At 46.0% G+C, this 22,320-nt stretch overlaps 1 protein-coding gene across 6 annotated transcripts in view; it reads left to right on the forward strand.

Moving 5' to 3' along the window:
- LOC139538435 (plakophilin-4-like) overlaps nt 1-22,320 on the forward strand; it is a 143,787-nt gene that overhangs the window by 117,425 nt on the left and 4,042 nt on the right. For all 6 annotated transcript variants that reach the window (XM_071340448.1, XM_071340449.1, XM_071340450.1 and 3 more), the window contains 10 exons: nt 857-1,070; nt 12,601-12,784; nt 13,864-13,981; nt 15,163-15,351; nt 16,515-16,688; nt 17,198-17,348; nt 20,144-20,336; nt 20,717-20,801; nt 21,101-21,218; nt 21,764-21,895. In XM_071340448.1, the coding sequence (XP_071196549.1) occupies nt 857-1,070; nt 12,601-12,784; nt 13,864-13,981; nt 15,163-15,351; nt 16,515-16,688; nt 17,198-17,348; nt 20,144-20,336; nt 20,717-20,801; nt 21,101-21,218; nt 21,764-21,895 (1,558 nt within the window). The remainder of the gene's footprint in view (nt 1-856; nt 1,071-12,600; nt 12,785-13,863; nt 13,982-15,162; nt 15,352-16,514; nt 16,689-17,197; nt 17,349-20,143; nt 20,337-20,716; nt 20,802-21,100; nt 21,219-21,763; nt 21,896-22,320) is intronic.

The raw sequence follows: 22,320 nt of genomic DNA on the forward strand, positions 1-22,320 counted from the left end.
CAGTCAGATGGCCGGGAGGTAGAAGCTGTTTATCAGTCTCTCGGTCCCAGCTTTGATGCACCTGTCTCCGCCTTCGAGATGGTAGCGGGGGGAACAGGCCGGGGCTCGACTATTGGTCCCAAGAAGGATAGTAAAACCAAAAGCACACAGCCACAGACACGCACGCACGCGCAATGAAGAATTACTTTTTTATTTTTATTAAGACACACACACACACACACACACACACACACACACACACACACACACACACACACACACACACACACACACACACAGTATCTCTTTCTGTGTGTGTCTGTCTCTCTCACTCTCACTCTCTCTCTCTCTCTCTCTCGGTCACACACTCATACATTACGAAGACACCCATTTCAAGTATTTCAAGGAAAGAACATTGAGTCTTTTCTAGGTTTTGATAAGAGGCAACTGTCAGCTCTGCAGATGTGTTTTATTTTCTTCTTTCCCCCAGGTGCAGAAAGTCAACACGTTGAAATCTATTCATACGTCGAAAGATGCATGAGAATGCTGTTGTTTACTTCATCTCTTTAAGTTACTGCAGTACTTGCACTATGAGTTTCAGACCTTGTATCCACCCTATAGTTTAGGCATTCTATGTGAACACTAAAGATTTGCATGACATTTTCCATATTTCCTTCATCTGGTATGAAGAAAGCTATTCTCTCCGCATCCCGGCTTAGCTACATCAATAAATTCAAAGCCTAGATTTTGTAATGGAGACCATCATCTTACCTTATAATATCCATCCACCTTAGAATATTCCCCCTGTTTGCTGTGGAATCCAATCCGTTTGTGTTCAGGGCATTCTTAATGACACTCCATAACCCCACCTCTGCAGGTGTGCCGTCTAGGGGGCATCAAGCACTTGGTGGACCTACTAGATCACAAAACCCTAGAGGTCCAGAGGAACGCCTGTGGTGCTCTGAGGAACCTGGTCTACGGGAAAGCCACGGACGACAACAAGGTGGCCGTGAGAAACGCAGGTGGCGTCCCCGCTCTGCTCAGACTGCTGAGGAAGACTGTGGACGCTGAAGTGAGGGAGCTGGTCACAGGTAAGAGAGAGTGTGTGTGTGTGTGTGCGCTTGTGTGTGTGTGTGTGTGTGTGTGTGTGCGCTTGTATGTGCGTGGTGAATTCACACCGAGTATGTCTGTGTGCGTGCACGTGTGTATGAGCTTGCGTGCATGCATAGTGAATTCGCTCTGTGCTCACGTGCGCTTGCATATGTGTTTGTGTCTCTCTGCCTCTCTGGGTGAGAAAGCTGTGTTCCTTTCAAATGGCCTCTTTAACTCTGAACCCCCTCGGACCGGGCCTTTCCACACCACAGCTCTGTGTGCTATTCTCTCGCTCTCTGCCATCTGGCGTATTCACAAAGGTCACATTTCCACAGTTCCATGTTGTTCCACTCATTCATTATTCAGTGACGCTTGCATGAATCAGATCCACGGTAGATCCACTCCAGGGTTTTTGTGAGACAGGAACATTACTACACAACCTAAAGTAGAGCTGTTCAATTATTCACCTTCTCGCCTGCCTGCCTGCCCGTCCTCCCCTTCACCAGTCAATTGGCATGAGTTACTGGTTGTGTCCCATCTGGCACCCTGTTCCCTATATAGAGCACTACTGCTGACCGGCCCTGGTGACAAGTAGTGCACTATGAAGGGAAAAGCCTCTGTGCATGCTAGTCTGGTCGCTAGTCGCTGTTGTTCATAGCAGGGGGGCGGAGTCCCTCGCTAGCCTCCCCTGGGTCGTGTTCGGTAGACACGAAATAGGCGATGGCGCTCTAGAAACGGAGGAGGGTACTGCCTGAACTTTCCAATGAGAACACAAATTTTTCCGTTCGCCGTTTTAAAACGTCAGATGTTTTTTTTTAATGCCTTGAACAGGGGCCTTGGGATGGGGAGATCAGAGATTCAGTTGCTGCTAGTTGTGTGATCACAAACCGACCTTGCCGTTTGAGCGGACACTCGTTTCCCAGTGCACACGGTGCAGTTTTCCCCGCGTGGCTGGAGCTCTGCAAACAGGGTATAAATCCAAGTTGTTTAGGATCAAGGAGGAGTATTACAGAAATAAGCCAAGATGTTTGGCTCCCAGGTGGCTGAATCAGCTGTTTGTATACAGCTCAGCTCCTGCTCTACTCGGTCTCTCGCCATAGCTCAGGTTACAGTGTAATGGGTCCTTCAGGCTACCAATACACGGGGAGCGCCAGCAAAATGCAACGTCCATTTGCTCCTTTCTGTAGCAATACATTGTGGAAGTGAAGTGGAGATATGGCTTGAGTCTCATGCGATGTTCCCTCCACAACAAAATTCCGCACTGAGCAAATTTCCTGTTTGCTGAGCGCGAAGTTGAACATTGTGAAGATTCTGTGCAACATCCGGCGCGCGTTGACTGTGAACACTGAGGCTGTACCCGCTTTAAGTTCGTTTTAACAGTGGCCAAGTAGGCTACTGTGGCTATTTGACCATAATGTAGGCCTACCAGAGTGGGCTACCATCAAAAACAATGGAGAAAATGCATCCCGTAACATTTTAACATGGAAATAGCTGTTCTATGACTGAAAATGTTGTTGTGTTGTTTGATGCAAGAAGCTACTTTACACAATACAATGCATTATTATTCCCATACCATTATTACAGAGAATCAGACAAATGATGCTGCCCTCTGCCTATTGGCTACTTAGCTTATTCAAGCCTGTCTCAAAATACAACACTGCCCCTTTAAGACATATTAAAAGCTATTTTCCTGACTGACTTTTCGAAGATGTCTAGAAATGTACACGATTTGTGCTCTTGTAGGAAGCAATCCCTCCCCTATTGCTGACTACAAATGATCTATAACTGAGCTAATAACTCACTAACTAGCAAAGGATATGAACAAAATGTGCACACGTGGCTACATGCAGCTCTCACTTTGAACTGAAAACAATCTACTCACATCTACTCATGCTGTGTAGAGTAAGGCTGAGTCGTATTTACGTGGCAAAGCAATAGAATCCTACTCCGATGTATTCTGCCTACAACAAAATCTCTTGCATAGTTAGTTTTGTTTCGCTATGTTGCGTTGAAAGTGACTAATATTGCGTTGATTCGATCCCAATTGCCCACAGTGAAGGGAAACATTGATAGTGTTAACTAAGGAGGAAAACTCTATAAAGTTGCGGGAAGTTCAATCTCGTGCTTCTCTGTGCGGGCTGATATATCTTCTGTGTGGCTGTCCCAAGGAGGGAGCATTGGTCTTATGTGTCAATCAAGTTGGTGTTTGTTTCATCTTCTCCAAGGAAAAGGAAGAGCCGGTTCTTCTTAGAGTCTCCTAAGCCCTGATAGGGCGAATTACAGAACTAACCCATCAGAACCACATGCAGCCCATAACAGAATGGATTATGGGGGATGGAACCACTGGCATTACAGTCACTTCTAGCCAGTCTTTTCCGTTGTCATTCAAAAGAGAGGCCAGTTCGAGGCAGATGTGTGTCACACAAATCTTGGACTAAATTGCTTTGACCTGTCGTGAGCACTCTTTACGACTGCGTGTGTTGTAAAACCTCGGCAGCATGGTTAATTGGCAGTTGAAGACCCAGAATGCTTAGCATTAGAGAAGGTCATCGATCACAGTGTCACCTCTGGATAATCACAACCAATCAGTATAATCCACAGGAGGAGTTTTCAGTTCTCTTCCTACTGGCCACAGCCAATGGGCTAATTGGAACCGACACGACTTACTCTCCAATTACCCTCCGACATATTTCTTCCCTTGGAAGCACGGTTGGCGTTGTAATTTAACCTTGTTTTTTAAGTGACATGTCCTGTATGTCTGTGTCTCAAATGGCACCCAGAGCTCTGGTAAAAAGTACTACACTGTGTAGGGAATCAAATCAAATCAATTTGTCACATGCGCCGAATACAACAGGTGTAGTAGACCTTACAGTGAAATGCTTACTTACAAGCCCTTAACCAACAAGGTCGTTTTAAGAAAAGTGTTAAGTAAAAAATAGATAAGTAAAAAAATTCAAATGTAATAATTAAAGAGCAGAAGTAAAATAACAGTAGCGAGGCTATATACAGGGGGTACCGGTACAGAGTCAATGTGCGGGGGCACAGGTTAGTCGAGGTAATTTAGGTAATATGTACAGTGGGGCAAAAAAGTATTTAGTCAGCCACCAATTGTGCAAGTTCTCCCACTTAAAAAGATGAGAGAGGCCTGTAATTTTCATCATAGGTACACTTCAACTATGACAAACAAAATGAGAAAGAAATATCCAGAAAATCACATTTTAGGATTTTAAATGAATTTATTAGCAAATGATGGTGGAAAATAAGTATTTGGTCAATAACAAAAGTTTCTCAATACTTTGTTATATACCCTTTGTTGGCAATGACAGAGGTCAAATGTTTTCTGTAAGTCTTCACAAGGTTTTCACACACTGTTGCTGGTATTTTGGCCCATTCCTCCATGCAGATCTCCTCTAGAGCAGTGATGTTTTGGGGCTGTTGCTGGGAAACACGGACTTTCAACTCCCTCCCAATATTTTCTATGGGGTTGAGATCTGGAGACTGGCTAGGCCACTCCAGGACCTTGAAATGCTTCTTACGAAGCCACTCCTTCGTTGCCCGGGCGGTGTGTTTGGGATCATTGTCATGCTGAAAGACCCAGCCACATTTCATCTTCAATGCCCTTGCTGATGGAAGGAGGTTTACACTCAAAATCTCACGATACATGGCCCCATTCATTCTTTCCTTTACACGGATCAGTCGTCCTGGTCCCTTTGCAGAAAAACAGACCCAAAGCATGATGTTTCCACCCCCATGCTTCACAGTAGGTATGGTGTTCTTTGGATGCAACTCAGCATTCTTTGTCCTCCAAACACGACGAGTTGAGTTTTTACCAAAAAGTTATATTTTGGTTTCATCTGACCATATGACATTCTCCCAATCTTCTTCTGGATCATCCAAATGCTCTCTAGCAAACTTCAGACGGGCCTGGACATGTACTGGCTTAAGCAGGGGGACACGTCTGGCACTGCAGGATTTGAGTCCCTGGCGGCGTAGTGTGTTACTGATGGTAGGCTTTGTTACTTTGGTCCCAGCTCTCTGCAGGTCATTCACTAGGTCCCCCCGTGTGGTTCTGGGATTTTTGCTCACCGTTCTTGTGATCATTTTGACCCCACGGGGTGAGATCTTGCGTGGAGCCCCAGATCGAGGGAGATTATCAGTGGTCTTGTATGTCTTCCATTTCCTAATAATTGCTCCCACAGTTGATTTCTTCAAACCAAGCTGCTTACCTATTGCAGATTCAGTCTTCCCAGCCTGGTGCAGGTCTACAATTTTGTTTCTGGTGTCCTTTGACAGCTCTTTGGTCTTGGCCATAGTGGAGTTTGGGGTGTGACTGTTTGAGGTTGTGGACAGGTGTCTTTTATACTGATAACAAGTTCAAACAGGTGCCATTAATACAGGTAACGAGTGGAGGACAGAGGAGCCTCTTAAAGAAGAAGTTACAGGTCTGTGAGAGCCAGAAATCTTGCTTGTTTGTAGGTGACCAAATACTTATTTTCCACCATAATTTGCAAATAAATTCATTACAAATCCTACAATGTGATTTTCTGGATTTTCTTTCTCATTTTGTCTGTCATAGTTGAAGTGTACCTATGATGAAAATTACAGGCCTCTCTCATCTTTTTAAGTGGGAGAACTTGCACAATTGGTGGCTGACTAAATACTTTTTTGCCCCACTGTACATGTAGGGAGAATTAAAATGACTATGCATAGATAATAAACAGACAGTAGCAGCAGCGTAAAAGAGGGGGGGTGCAAATAGTCTGGGTAGCCATTTGATTAGCTGTTCAGGAGTCTTATGGCTTGTGGTAAGAAGCTGTTAAGTCTTTTGGACCTAGACTTGGAGCTCCGGTACCGCTTGCCGTGCGGTAACAGAGAGAACAGTCTATGACTAGGGTGGCTTGAGTCTTTGGCAATTTGTAGAGCCTTCCTCTGACACCGGTATAGAGGTCCTGGATGGCAGGAAGCTTGGCCCCAGTGATGTACTGGGCCGTACGCACTACCCTCTGTAGTGCCTTGCGGTCGGAGGCCGGGCAGTTGCCATATCAGGCAGTGATGCAACCAGTCAGGATGCTCTCGATGGTGCAGCTGTAGAACGTTTTGAAGATCTGAGGACCCATGCCAAATCTTTTCAGTCTCCTGAGGGGGAATAGGCTTTGTCGTGCCCTCTTCATGACTGTCTTGGTGTGTTTGGACCATGATAGTTTGTTGGTGATGTGGGCACCAAGGTACTTGAAGCTCTCAACCTGCTCCACTACAGCTCGTCGATGTGAATGGGGGCGTGCTCGGTCCTTCTTTTCCTGTAGTCCACAATCATCTCCTTTGTCTTGGTCACGTTGAGGGAGAGGTTGTTATCCTGGCACCACACGGCCAGGTCTCTGACCTCCTCCCTATAGGCTGTCTTATCGTTGTCGGTGATCAGGCCTACCCCCGTTGTGTCATCGGCAAACTTAATGATGGTGCTGGAGTCGTGCCTGGCCATGTAGTCATGAATTAACAGGGAGTACAGGAGGGGACTGAGCACGCACCCCTGAGGGACCCCCGTGTTGAGGATCAGTGTGGCAGATGTGTTGTTACCTACCCTTACCACCTGGGGGCGGCCAGTCAGGAAGTCCAGGATCCAGTTGCAGAGGGAGGTGTTTAGTCCCAGGGACCTTAGCTTAGTGATGAGCTTTGAGGGCACTATGGTGTTGAACGTTGAGCTCTAGTCAATAAATAGCATTCTCACATAGCTGTTCCTTTTGTCCAGGTGGGAAAGGCCAGTGTTGAGTGCAATAGAGATTGCATCATCTGTGGATCTGTTGGAGCGGTATGCAAATTGGAGTGGGTGTAGGGTTTCTGGGATAATGGTGTTGATGTGAGCCATGACCAGCCTTTCAAAGCACTTCATGGCTACAGACGTGAGTGCTATGGGTTGGTAGTCATTTAGGCAGGTTACCTTAGTGTTCTTGGGCACAGGGATTATGGTGGTCTGCTTAAAACATGTTGGCTACAGACTCAGTCAGGGACAGGTTGAAAATGTCAGTGAAGACACTTACTAGTTGGTCAGCTCATGCTCGAAGTACACGTCTTGAGAATCCGTCTGGCCCTGCGGCCTACAGAGAGCGTGATCACACAGTCGTCCGGAACCGCTAATGCTCTCATGCATGCTTCAGCGTTGCTTGCCTCAAAGCGAGCATTGAAGTAATTTACCTTGTCTGGTAGGCTCAAGTCACTGGGTAGCTCGTGGCTGTGCTTCCCTTTGTAGTCTGTAATAGTTAGCAAGCTCTGCCACATCCGACGAGCGTCGGAGCCGGTGTAGTACATTTCAATAGTAGTCCTGTGTTGACGCTTTGCCTGTTTGATGGTTTGTCGGAGGGCGTAGCGGGATTTCTTATAAGCTTCCTGGTTAGAGTCCCGCTCCTTGAAAGTGGCAGCTCTACCCTTTAGCTCAGTGTGGATGTTGCCTGTAATCCATGGCTTCTGGTTGGGGTATGTATGTACAGTCACTGTAGGGATGACGTCATCGATGCACTTACTGATGAAGCCAGTGACTGATGTGGTGTACTCCTCAATGCCATCGGAAGAATCCCAGAACATATTACAGTCTGTGCTATTAAAACAGTCCTGTAGCTTAGCATCTGCATCATCTGACCACTTCTTTATTGACCAAGTCACTGGTACTTCCTGCTTTAGTTTTTGCTTGTAAACAGGAATCAGGAGGATATAATTATGGTCAGATTTGCCAAATGGAGGGCGAGGGAGAGCTTTGTACACGTCTCTGTGTGTGGAGTAAAGGTGGTCTAGAGTTTTTTTCCCCTCTGGTTGCACATTTAACATGCTGGTAGAAATTTGGTAAAACGGGTTTAAGTTGCCCTGCATTAAAGTCCCCGGCCACTAGGAGTGCCGCCTCCTAGATGAGCGTTTTCCTGTTTGCTTATGGCCGTATACAGCTCATTGTGTACGGTCTTAGTGCCAGCATCGGTTTGTGGTGGTAAATAGACAGCTACGAAGAATACAGATGAAAACTCTCTTTGTAAATAGTGTGGTCTACAGCTTATCATGAGATAAGCTTATCATCACCTCAGGCGAACAAGACTCAAGACTTCCTTACGATTAGATTTTGTGCAACAGCTGGTGTTTACAAATATACACAGACCGCCACCCCTTGTCTTACCGAAGGCGGCTGTTCTATCTTGCCGATGCAGCGTTAAACCCACCAGCTGTATGTTTTTCATGTCGTCGTTCAGCCACGACTCGGTGAAACATAAGATATTACAGTTTTTAATGTCCGTTGGTAGGATATACGTGATCGTAGTTCGTCTATTTTGTTATCCAATGATTGTACGTTGGCTAATAGGACTGATGGTAAAGGCAGATTACCCAATCGCCGTCAGAGCCTTACAAGGCACCCCGACCTATGTCCCCGATATCTCCGTCTCTTTCTCCTGCGAATGATTGGGATGAGGGCCTTGTCGAGTGTTTGAAATAAATCCTTTGCGTCCGACTCGTTAAAGAAAAAAATCTTCATCCAGTGCGAGGTGAGTAATCGCTGTCCTGATATCTAGAAGCTATTTCCGGTCATTAGAGACGGTGGCAGAAACATTATGTAAAAAATAAGTTACAAATAACGTGAAAAAACACACACACTAGCACAATTGGTTAGGAGACGGCAGCCGGCTCCTCCGGCGCCATTGCCCAGTGCCATTTGGGATGGAGATGTTGTTTGAGACGGTTATAGGGTACTCAGTGTGCCCATCTCTGAGCAGGAAATGTTTGTTCCCCTGTGTGTCAATGGCCCCTTATTCTGTTATTATTCCAGTGGATCATCAGCCATGCTCCATGTGAGCTACTAATGGAGCCGACACCTCTCTTCTCTTTTCTAATCAGGTCAGGGGTTCATGTTGTGGGGACATGTCAAGCCGGCTAGGCCTGGTCCCTGGCTCCCACAGCAGCTGTTTTGGTTATGGCCTGTCCTCACAAGGCTTCTGAGATCAAAGTGCCAGGCCTCCCCTGGCTGTTGTCACCCCAGTGGCAGTACAGGTGTCACCTGGCGCCTACGGTGGGAGCAGCATCTGTACACACACACACACAGCCTGGCCCTTGCCCGACCTTGTTGCTCCGAGCAGCACACAGGGGCCCTGTCCTACAAAGCACTGTCTGTCCACATGTGACCCACTGTCACAACTACAACCACCGACCAACCAGGGAAGGACCAACGACCAACCGACACAACCAGGGAAGGAACAAAATCACATTAGTTTTTGTGTGTGTGTGGGATCATTGCTCCTGTGTCCCTATGTAGCTTCCCTTAAATAGAAGTGTCTATGTTTAGATGGCAAAGCAGGTACAGGGCTAACCTTGGGCCTTGTGTTGAGTGTTTTTCCAGACAGCTGTAGGGAAATCAGCCCGACGGCGCTCATCTCTAATCAGCGTTCCTTTGAAATTGAACAGAGCTCATCAAGCGAGACACACTGGAGCTGCTGCAAAGCCTCCATTTCCTCAGATGTAGGGCAGAGTACAGATTGTCATCTTGCTCACCCTGCAGCCGCTCTGCATTCAGACTTCAGGCACACAGTTATACTGTAGTCAGCCACACCCTACAGACTGGGGGAAAACAAAAACGATTTTCTACTAAACGCTAGTCTACACACAGCTCTCCGCTCTGCCCCCCACTGGCCTAGGGTCGAATAACAGTGTCAAAGCTAGTCTTGATTTTTTAATAATGCATGTTGGAGCAAGCCTTCGGCTTTGAGCGGACACACGACTGTCCAGGGCTGCGTCCCCGAATGGCAGTGGCACCCTATTTCATATGGCCTCTGGTCAAAAGTAGTGCACTACATAGGGAATAGGGTGTTATTTGGGTCTAGTATCGCAATGGATCTACATGCTCATCACAGCTGTATAGCAAAGAGCATGTAAACTCTCAGAGCCAACTGATGCCTGGCCTATGCCCATTCATCTACCCAATCAGAGCCTGTTCATACCCGACCACACCCTTACTCTGGCCAATCAGAAGCGGCTAAACACCTGACCCACACTAGCTCGGTACTGTAAGGGCTGTCCTGGCTTCAACACTTAAATCACGCAGACTGTAACTGAATAACAAGCTCGGTGGAGATTTCATTATGGGGCGGAATGGAGCCCTTTAGCCGGGTCACTGCTTTCCAAGCAATGAGAGAGAGACACACACTACCCTCCCCATCTCTCTCTCTCTCTTACACACACACACTCCCTAACTTTATAAATCTAGGCCACAGTCAAATGATTTTGTCTTTCGAGGATTGATTCGAAGAAGGATGAATGGCTCCCGTGTCACAGCGTATTTCCTCTCCAGCTTGGGCATTCGTTTACATTGGGGCTATTGTTCCCGCACCTAGCCACACACACACACACACACACACACACACACACACACACACAAACACACACAGACAGTAGCGTGTATAGGACTAAGCCAAGATCTGAGAGATCAAGCCTCATTCACACAGGCTGTTCCCTCTGACTGTCAGAATGTGACACATGGGCGTTTACCCCTGTCAGTCACACCTCACTGGGCTCAGCTGCCCGATTTATCCCAAGACTGCGGCGGCCAGGCGGCTTCCACAGGGCCAGTTTAAAAGCTGGCCGGTTAGCGGCTTGTTCAAATAGAGCTTCGGGGCCGATGAGGAGGAACTAGGATGGCTACTGGGACAGACCTGGGACATTTCAGTTTGCCTGAAGTGCTAGACCAGCGCTGCGTGTGTGTTTGTGTTATCTCTACATTACAAGGCCCTCTGTCTGAGGGAATTCACTAAACAGCCATCGGAGAAAGACAAACTAGGCTATAGGCTAAGCTAGTAGAGAAAGGCGCTCAATCACCGCGGGGAGGTTTTATTGAAATGAATCCCAGGGCCTGAGCATACACGTTATAGCAGAGGTGATGTTATAGCGTCGGTATGCAGCCCGACATGGTCCTGGCAGAAGCAGATAAGAGGCTTCATCGGCTGAGTGTTAGCCGTGGAGAGAGATGCTTTCATGGGTAAACAGGGTAACTCAAAGATAGGGAAGGAACAGACACTATTTGGGCCACAGACAGATCTGTCTCTATAATGCCTTGCTGGCATCCTCTTTATATTGTGCCCTTGGGCTATAGTAATGGGCGCGATGATCTCCACTGGTTTCATTGGAGAGAAGATAAGAGAGACCAGTGTCTAGGAAACACAGGGTACACACACTGTGGTGGAAATGCGAGAGCTCAAGGAAACCACGAGGATTACTTGTACACACACACACCCACACAGCAACCCCATACACCATACACACAAGCACACCAGTGTTTCCCCTATATTAATTTAGCAGAGGCGGGATGCCGCTGCTAAACCGTTGCCGCCACTCCAAAAGAAATGATTTCAGGATGGTAAAAAGTTTTCAGTGTAAACTTAAATGACTAAAACCAGAGATAAAGCATGTCGAAAATATAATGGAGCTATATATTGTTAAATAAGATCATCTTTGAGAACTAACAATCGGCAAAATAAAAACTACACGGTCAGCGAGAATCTACAATTCCCCAAAATGTCATGGCATGGGGCCCCTATTGATTTCGCTATAATGTTTGAGTCACTCAGATAGCATAAGGACACGGGATAAGCCATGGAAAAATGTGTAGAATTTCATGTTTGCCTATCCTCACACACAACCAAAGAGATCCGCCAGTCAGCGGGGTGTAGATAATTCTCTATTGCTCTGCCCGCAGCAGGAGATAGCAGCTATACAAGCATCCCAAATGGCACCCTATTCCCTATATAGTGCACTACTTTTGTCCAGGGCCCATAGGGTTCCCATAGGGATCTGGTCAGCAGTAGTGCACTACATAGGGAATAAGGTGCCATAGGGCTCCGTTCAAAAGTATCGCACTACATAGGGAACAGGGTCCCATTCTACGTCTCGCTCGCTGCCTGTGGTTAGATAGGAGCTGAGCTGCAGCCCTGTCCAAGGTTATTGACGCCCTGCAGAAATCAGCCTGTGCTTTCTGCTGCCAGTCACAGCCATCTGATATAAAGAACAGGCTCCACACTGGGTCATCTGGAGCAGATGAAGCATCAAATACTGTATACTAGAAGTATCACTGGTTAGCGTACATGCATTTCAAATGAATAAAATTATGACATGATATCGGGAAGACATTATTCATACGATACGTTTTAAACCGCTGAGCCGGTGCCATATGCTGTTTGTGTTCATTTCGAGTGAAAAGTCTTCCTCAGTTGCCTGCAGGATATGTAATGCTTCTAAGGTTCTATTTGATCCAGATGCCCGACGTCTCACAGCTGGAGGATGGGTTTCATTTGTGACGAGGGCTATTATTTTTCCTTTGGTCCTCTCGTCTCTTCTCTCTGTGTGTGTGTGTGTGTGTGTGTGTGTGTGCTGAGCTATAAAAAAAGCCCTGGTCCTCGGCAGCTCTGTGGGGCTAGCCTAACTGCACATGACAGCTGACACAACCAGGAGTTTGTGGCCCTGTCTCTCTCTCTAACATGTTCCCCCCCTCCCGTTCCTCCGTCTTCTCTGCAGGGGTGCTGTGGAACCTCTCCTCCTGTGACTCCGTCAAGATGACAATCATTCGGGATGCCTTAACTACTCTGACCAACACTGTGATCATACCCCATTCCGGGTGGAGCAGCTCGACATTCGACGAGGACCACAAACTCAAGTTCCACTCGTCTCTGGTCCTGAGGAACACCAGTGGCTGTATGAGGTAACGGACATTTTGTGTATGATGATACCACCCCCTTCTGGATGTTTCAAGCTCCTGCAGCCCGGTTCATATTTGAACATAGCCTTCCAGCTGTTCTGTAAATAATATTACAAACACGAGTCATGACTAGGGAATGAGACGAACCTGCCCATGGGAACTTACAAATAATGCATTGTAAACAGGTCATCTATGGCAGTATTCATTTTTAAAAAAATACACAGTGACAGAAAGTCTGTGTACCGTGTGTTTACCTATACAATAAAGTCCCACTGGGCACTGACATCAGTTCAACGTCTAGTTTTGATTTACATTTGGTTGAGTTGTCACTTAACGTGAAGTCAACCAAAATTGTCAACCTGTCATTGGATTTAGGTTAAATGAGTCAGTCCGTTGTGGTTACACAGTCAGACAGTGTAGAGGGTAAAAGACTCCCCAGCCATAGGGAAGGGTATTCTGGCTCTCCAGCCACCCTCCCAGGGCCCTTCCTTTGAAGGCAGTGAATGCGTCCCAAATGGCAACCTATTCACTATTTCGTAAACTACTTTTGGCCAGTACCCTATGGGCCCTAGTCGAAAGTCCTGCACGAAATAGGGAAGAGGTTGCCGTTAGGGACGGATGCCAGTCAGTGAATGCTGGAGTTTGTTCTCTAATTGGTGACAGCAAATGGAGCTGTGCCTCTGAGCGCGCTCAGTTAGGCTCTCATTTCCCTCTCCAAAGCACTCATAACGGCATCACCCAGGCCGACCAGAGAGCCTCATCCATTATGGATGAGACGGCGCAAGTAAAACCCCCACAACACACACCAGAGTCGCGCTAGGGGAACAAACACACACAGTTTGTCTATGTCGCAAATACTACCCTATTCCCTTTATAGTGCACTACCTTAAACCGAGCCTTATGGGCCCTGGTTGAAAGTAGTGCACTGAGTAGGGAATAGGGTAGAATTTGGGACAAGACCTTTAAAAAAAGAAAGTGGCTGTTTGTTTATGTTGCTGGGCCGTCTTTGTGTGTGATTGTGTGTTATTGTGTGTGTGTGCTGTAGGGGCCTATATCCTGACTGGTGTGTGTTGTTTTTAAAGGAACCTGAGCTCGGCGGGGGAGGAGGCTAGAAAACAGATGCGTTCCTGTGAGGGACTGGTGGACTCTTTACTCTACGTCATCAAGGCCTGTGTCAACACCTCAGACTTCGACAGCAAGGTCTGTACACAAACACACGCACACACACACACCTACATGCACGCACACACACACACGTGCGCGCAAACACACACAGTGTCGACTAGATAACATGTTGTCACACGATGGCAGGCAGCTGTAGGGGTGAAGTAGAAATCCTACCCTACCAGTTTTGAATTGAATAGATCATTTCTCGCTCACATTGACTTGCACAGCTCAGTTACTTGACTGGGAAGGCCTTCTATCAGCCCATATGTCTACAATGTTAATAGCGTCCACTTAAACGTTTATGGACTTCATCACTGGTCCCTTAGCCAGCTGTTACGGTTGAGTATCTCCCCTATAAATTTGGCCTGTCCTATATAGTGCACTACTTTTGACCAGTGCGTTTATGGGCCCGGGTCAAGAAAGGTGCACTATAAAGGGAATAGGGTGCTATTTGGGATACATCCAGTGTATTTATTGCTATGCTCATATCCCAGTAGTGGGCATCAAACAGTAAGGAATTAAACCCATTTGTTAAACCCAGATCTCTGTTTCTAAGTGGAGACATTTTATTCTGTTCTAACACCATGGGTCCCATACCTAATTCATTACTACAGCAGGCCTGGGATGTCTCCACACCAACACACAGAGGCTGTACAGCTTATTGAGCACTATTTCACTGGAACAAACCTCTTAGAATGTATAGTGTACTTATTGAGATCTCTCTCTCACACACTCTCTCTGTCTCTCTCTCTCCAACCCTCTCCCTCTCTCTCTTTCTCAGACCTATAGAAACATATCAAACCCGTAGAAACATATCAAACCTATAGAAACATATTAAACCTATAGAAACATATTAAACCCATAGAAACATATCAAACCTATAGAAACATATCAAACCTGTAGAAACATATCAAACCTGTAGAAACCTATCAAACCTATCGAAACCTATCGAAACATATCAAACCTATAGAAACATATCAAACCTATAGAAACATATCAAACCTATAGAAACATATTAAACCTATAGAAACATATTAAACCTATAGAAACATATTAAACCTATAGAAACATATTAAACCTGTAGAAACATATCAAACCTGTAGAAACATATCAAACGTATAGAAACATATCAAACCTGTAGAAACATATTAAACCAATGAAGATGTCAATAAATCAAGTAAATGACCCTCCGCCCTTCATCTCTCTCTCTCTAGATTGTGGAGAACTGTATTTGCACTCTGAGGAACCTGTCGTATCGCCTGGAGCTGGAGATGCCGCCGTCGAGGCTGCAGGGAGCCCAGGAGCTGGACGGCCTGCTGGGAAGTGAGTCTCCCAGTAAGGATGTGGACTCCAGCTGCTGGGGCCGGAAGAGGAAGAAGAAGAAGGGTTCCCAGGAAGAGCAGGTGAGCTCGAGAATAACATCTTGGGTTGCATCTCAAATGGCAACCCTATACCCTATGTAGTGCACCCTATGTCGTCCACCCTATGGTTCTTGGTCAAAAGTAGTGCACTATAATGGGTGCCATTTGGGGACGAAACTTCAGTCTGAGGGTGGAAATATCACTTCCTAGGTGTTCAAAGGGAATGTTCACTCCAGCTGAGCTCCGGGATAACAACTCATCACTGAGTGGTGGAATTATAACACATGACACTTCCCTAGGCCTTAAGTGATTGTTCATTCCAAATGTTTGTCAAACGTTTTTTTTAAGATCTCAACAGTGGTCTAGTAGCAAGAGTCCAAGTCCCCCCACATCTGTTTTGTCTGACATGACGAAGTTAGATGACGGTGCCTGCCTGTCTTTTCAAATCATTTGGGACCGAGGCGCCGTATAGCTGGATCTACGCAACAGATGGCATGATGGGACGTGGACTCATTTCTCCCTTCTGAGAAATGGAAAACATTTGCCGACTTTGATTTTGGAGTGAACTATTACTTTGATTTTATTTTATTTGCATCTCTTTTAGTCCTTAAACATTAAAATACAATGTATAATACAATCACATTTTCACATATAACACACTGACATATTGCCTTTAACTCTTCTAGGAGCGCTCTAGAGAAGATCATGGCCCGTATTCACAAAGCGTCTCAGAGTAGGAGTGCTGATCTAGGATCAGGTCCCGCCTGTGCATATAATCATCTTCGTTATGATCTAAAAGGCTAAACTGATCCTAGATCAGCACTCCTACTCTGAGACACTTGATATATATATATAGTCAAAATTGTATTATGAACTGGGTGGTTTGAGCCATGAATGCTGATTGGCTGAAAGCCGTGGTATATACAGTGTACCACGGGTATGACAAAACATTTATTTTTACTGCTCTAATTACGTTGGTAACCAGTTTATAATAGCAATAAGGCACCTCAGGGGTTTGTGGTATATGGCCAATATACCACGGCTAAGGGCTGTATCCAGGCACTCCACGGTGCATTGTGCATATGAACAGCCCTTAGCCATGGTATATTGGCCATAAACCATGAGGAATATGGCCAATACTCCTCGGGCCTTATTCCTTAATTAGAACCTCTAATCATGATCATGTGTTTGTAATGTGTTCTCAGTGGGACGGAGTGGGCCCCATCCCCGGCTTCTCCAAGTCCCCCAAGGGGGCAGAGATGTTGTGGCACCCAGCCGTGGTGAAGCCCTACCTGACCCTGCTGGCTGAGAGCTCCAACCCTGCCACTCTGGAGGGCTCGGCGGGGTCCCTACAGAACCTGTCTGCTGGGAACTGGAAGGTATGGCGAACACTACGGAGTACACACTACACAGCACCCAGGACAGGAGATGACGAGAACACTAGTCTACTGTGTGTTGTTTTCCCCTGTACAATGAATAGTCTATTAGCTATGTAAAGTGAATACATTTTAAAGGGGAACTCTCCTCAGTGAAACAAATGTCAAAAGTCACTTTTAGTGCTTTCTCCTAAACCCCCTAGTTGTTCATGTTTAGCTTCTGGGACAAGGAAGGATGCTAGGTCAAGCTAGATATCCAGCTGAAAGTCGTGTGTCAGTGGCTCTTGGTTATTTCAGCTCTAGGACATTTATCACAGGGGCTATGACATCATTGTTGTCTGGTTTTCTGAAGAAGAAAAAACATGTCTTTAGTACTATGGCTGTACTACAAATTTCACTGCGCCTATCCGGTGTATGTGACAATTAAACATATATATATATATATCAAGTGTACACTCTTAAGTTGATAGAGTCGAAATGTCCTCTCTGTGTCGTCTCTGCGTTTGTACTAGTTTACGGCGTACGTCCGTGCGGCGGTGCGTAAGGAGAAGGGTCTGCCCATCCTGGTGGAGCTGCTGAGGATGGACAACGACAGGGTGGTCTGCTCTGTGGCCACCGCCCTGAGGAACATGGCCCTGGACGTCAGGAACAAGGAGCTCATAGGTGAGGACCAAACACTGGCTCCATTACAGATGCCGGACAGATCTCACAACACCTGGCTAGGTGTTTAACGTATCAGATGGATAGGTGTTTAACGTATCAGATGGATAGGTGTTTAACGTATCAGATGGATAGGTGTTTAACGTATCAGATGGATAGGTGTTTAACGTATCAGATGGATAGGTGTTTAACGTATCAGATGGATAGGTGTTTAACGTATCGGATGGATAGGTGTTTAACGTATCAGATGGATAGGTGTTTAACGTATCAGATGGATAGGTGTTTAACGTTTCAGATGGATAGGTGTTTAACGTTTCAGATGGATAGGTGTTTAACGTTTCAGATGGATAGGTGTTTAACGTTTCAGATGGATAGGTGTTTAACGTATCAGATGGATAGGTGTTTAACGTATCAGATGGATAGGTGTTTAACGTTTCAGATGGATAGGTGTTTAACGTATCAGATGGATAGGTGTTTAACGTATCAGATGGATAGGTGTTTAACGTATCAGATGGATAGGTGTTTAACGTTTCAGATGGATAGGTGTTTAACGTATCAGATGGAAAGGTGTTTAACGTATCGGATGGATAGGTGTTTAACGTATCAGATGGATAGGTGTTTAACGTATCAGATCACCACATCATATGATATAACAGTTTGATGCCGACTGCGCAGTCGATAGGGTGGCGCCCAACCATTGGTTGATACAATGCATCTGCAATGTAGTCGGTATGGAACGCAACCAACCAGTACAGTAGGCTATGTACATGTGCTATACAAGCACAGATCAAATAAATGGTCAACCAACACTATACACTGAGTGTACAAAACATTAGGAACATTTTATTATATTGAGTTGCACCCCTTTTGCCTCAATTAGTCGGAGCATGGACTCTACAAGGTGTCGAAAGCGTTCCACAGGGATGCTGGACCGTGTTGACTCCAATGCTTCCCACAGTTGTGTCAAGTTGGCTGGATGTCCTTTGGGTGGTGGACCATTCTTGATACACACGGACACTTTTGAGCATGAAAAACAGCATCAAAAACAGTTTTTTGACATACTCAAACCAGTGCACCTGGCACCTACCACCATACCCTGTTCAAAGGCACTTAAACCTTTTGTCTTGCCAATTCACCCTCTAAATGGCACACATACATAATCCATGTCTCAATTATCTCAAGGCTTTAAAATCCTTCTCTAACCTGTCTCCTCCCCTTCATCTACACTGATTGAAGTGGATTTAACAAGTGACATCAATAAGGGATCATAGCTTTCACCTGGATTCACCTGGTCAGTCTATGTCCGGGATGGGCAACTTTGATGGGGGTGGGGGCCACAAAAAAACAAACTCATCATGAAGGGCCCCACTGGTTCATGGGTCTGCGTACCCACATCCACCCCCCACCTTGCAAGCAAAACCTTTTAGCGGCCCCCCTTGGGACGGAATATACAAATATACGTTTTAAAGTTAATTTCTTGCAATTCTGCTCATTTTGCCATGGGGCGTAGAGAAAATCTTGCCATTTTAAAGCACGTTTGCTGCAATTCTACACCTTTTTCCATTGGGCAGAGAGAAGATTTTGTCATTTTATAACTCATTTCATCCAATTTTACTAATTTTGCCATGGGGTGGAGAGAAAAATGTGTAGTTTGGAGTTAAATGTTTGACGTTTTTAACACGATAACTGATGATCGATGGGCCCCACCCCGGTCAGTAATTCGACTATGCTTACTACAGTACATGTTTAGATAGCTGGTCGCTAGAGTAACTTACCAATCTAAAATAAATTAGCTGACATGGGCTAATTGATGGACTGCTGATGAACAACCAAATTTAGAAATTGCACCTTGTGTATTCTATTATTCTAACTCTCAACAGTAAGTTGAGACCCCGAATGAGTTGGGTGAAATTGGGGGTCCGCATGTGGCCGGTGGGCCGCCAGTTGCCCATCCCTGGTCTATGTCATGGAAAGAGTATTCTTAATATTTTGTACACTCAGTGTATTAAAAAAAAGGGAAAAGATGAAATGGAAAATAAGAGGTTTCAGATGAAGTAGAACCAGAAGATCTATGTTCACGTCTAGTAATCTAACTGCTGATTATATGCCCAGATTGCTACCCTTCATCCCAGTTCTTCTTGTTTTTTGTGAAATCACCCCTTTTCAGGGAAACCAGGTTTTTATGGGCTAGCTATGTGGAAATAATAATGAGTTAGTGTTCCAGCGAGGCAGAGGCAGCAGCAGAGCTTGCAGCCTGAGAGATGGGGGAGATAATGGGGGGGAGAGGGGCTGTGGGGTGTGGAGAGGTACTCTGGAGGGGCTGATCTTCTGAGGGAGACTCAGGGGGAAAAACAAGTGATTTTAACGCAGGGTCTGGGGGGCACTAATGCTATGTCCTATAGGAAAGGTACATGGCAGGCTGTGGCAGGACAACTCAAGGTGAACAAATGTAGCATCAGCAAAGTACAAAAGTACACGGTGTACTCTAGGTCTCCTGCCCTAGAGGAAGGCATCTGCAGTACAAATACATTATGTAAGACACGGTATATCAAAAATGCAATGAATGTCTCTTTATTTCCGTTTTGTCTCTCTCTCTCTCTCCCTGTTGCGTTCCAGTTTTATTTAAAGGTGTAGCTAGTTCATTTATTTGCTGTTAAAAAGTCAAATAGAACAAAATGTCTGTGGAGGTAAGGATGAGGAAGCAAGAGTGGGTTTATAAAGAAGCCTTGCCATAATCTCGATCGTAAATTCGTAACAGAAATTATAAGTACATAATACCCTCCCTCCCTCCCTTCCAGGGAAGTATGCGATGAGGGACCTGGTGAACCGTCTCCCTGGGGGGAACACCACCCTGCTCTCTGACGAGACGGTGGCGGCCATCTGCTGCACCCTGCACGAGGTCACCAGCAAGAACATGGAGAACGCCAAGGCACTGGCCGACACGGGCGGCATCGAGAAGCTGGTCAACATCACCAAGGGCAGGGGAGAGAGGTGAGAGAGAGGCTTCAGCTGCTGCTCAGACAAAGGGTGCGTCGCAAATGGCACCCTATTCCCGTTATAGTGCACTACTTTTCAGTCTACTGCTACTACTTTAGTTGTTTACTATATAGGGGATAGGGGTGCCATTCGGGATGCACACAGAGAGCACGAGGAAGGACAACTTGTGCTTCCACACAGAAGCTTGCTCTAGGCTCATGTGCTGAGGTTACACCCCGGAATGGAGTGAGAGCAATTTCAAACAGTTGAGAGTAGACTCATTTTTTAACCACAGAAACATGCCATGCCATGTATTTGCCGTATAGTCCTAAGAGGACTCAGTTGTAACTTCTCAGGGGTAATGTGTGGTGACATGCATCTCTCTGTCCGCAAAGGTACTCTATGAAGGTGGTGAAAGCTGCTGCTCAGGTCCTCAACACACTGTGGCAGTACAAAGACCTGAGAACTATCTATAAGAAGGTAAGGGAATGACCAGTGTTGGGATGAGGAGGCTAAATACAGTAGGGCTACGTCCCAATTATCTCTCCTTCCTGCCAAAGTGTGCACTTGTTCACTTCCCTTCATTGAAAGGAAATGGCTGGTGTATGAGATATGGCGGAAACTCCCACAAGCCCGTGTCGCCGCCAATCCAATGCTTTTCGATTTGTGGGAAGTAGTGAACAAGTGTACACTTCAGGAGAAAGGAGATATTATTGGGACGCAGCCCAGGTTTTTGTGGCTCAAACTAACCACTGTCTCCTTTCTCTGCTGGCCTTTAGGACGGATGGAGCCAAAACCACTTCATCACACCGGTATCCACTCTAGAGCGCGACAGGTTCAAGTCTCAGCCCACCCTCCCCACCAGCAACATACAGATTTCACCGGTCAACCAGTCAGGTCAGCCTAGCCACATAAACAATAATTCACCTAGATTGCGTCCCAAATGGCACCCTATTCCTCAGTTTTTAAAAAATTATTCCTGGTCCACATTTTTGTTTTTGCCCTAGGTTAAAAACTCAAATGTGGACCCCTTTGGGGGTGCAGGATTAAGAAACACTGTCTTAGTGCACTATTTTTCACCAGGGCCCACAGGGTTCTGGTCAACATGAATGCACTAGATAGGAAATGTGGAGCCATTTGGGACGTTGCCCTAGATAAGGACACAAAGACGGTTCAATTCAAAAATGTCATCCTTCTTACCTCCGTGTTCTGTTGTCCACAGCTGGTAGTTTCATCCTTCTTACCTCCGTGTTCTGTTGTCCACAGCTGGTAGTTTCATCCTTCTTACCTCCGTGTTCTGTTGTCCACAGCTGGTAGTTTCATCCTTCTTACCTCCGTGTTCTGTTGTCCACAGCTGGTAGTTTCATCCTTCTTACCTCCGTGTTCTGTTGTCCACAGCTGGTAGTTTCATCCTTCTTACCTCCGTGTTCTGTTGTCCACAGCTGGTAGTGCCACCTCTTCTCCTGCAATACTGGGAATCAAAGAACACCGTTCTGATTATCAGAGGGCACCGTCAACTATGCAATTTTATAATAACCAAGGGGACAACAATGTTCATAAATATCAATATACAGGTAAGCGATGTGCGGACAGAATTCTCATGATCTCAGAATTATTACTGTACATAAAACACAGTATATCATGTGAGACTTTGGAATGTGATTGAGAATGTGTCAGCCATGTACACCAGACCGTGATTAAAGTATCCCCTAGGGTTATTTTCACCTCTATGTAGGCCGTAATCCATTTATCTCCCCTCACCACTCCCAGGAATCCCATTCCATGCCCCCTCTCCCCCAGCTCCACCACGACCACCCTATCTCCCTCTTTCTTATCGCTCTTATTGGGAGCTGGAGGCTCTTGGACGATCGGCTAAGTTCAAAAGAGCACTTGAGCCTTTTTGTTGCGTTTAAGTGGGTCTGCTGATCAATAGAGTTGCTGGTCCACCCGCATTGTGAGCCACTTGGCTGTGCAGCCACTACAAAGCGGCCGTTGTCAG

The sequence above is a fragment of the Salvelinus alpinus genome, chromosome 14, assembly GCF_045679555.1.
Source record: "Salvelinus alpinus chromosome 14, SLU_Salpinus.1, whole genome shotgun sequence".
Lineage (NCBI taxonomy): Eukaryota > Metazoa > Chordata > Actinopteri > Salmoniformes > Salmonidae > Salvelinus > Salvelinus alpinus.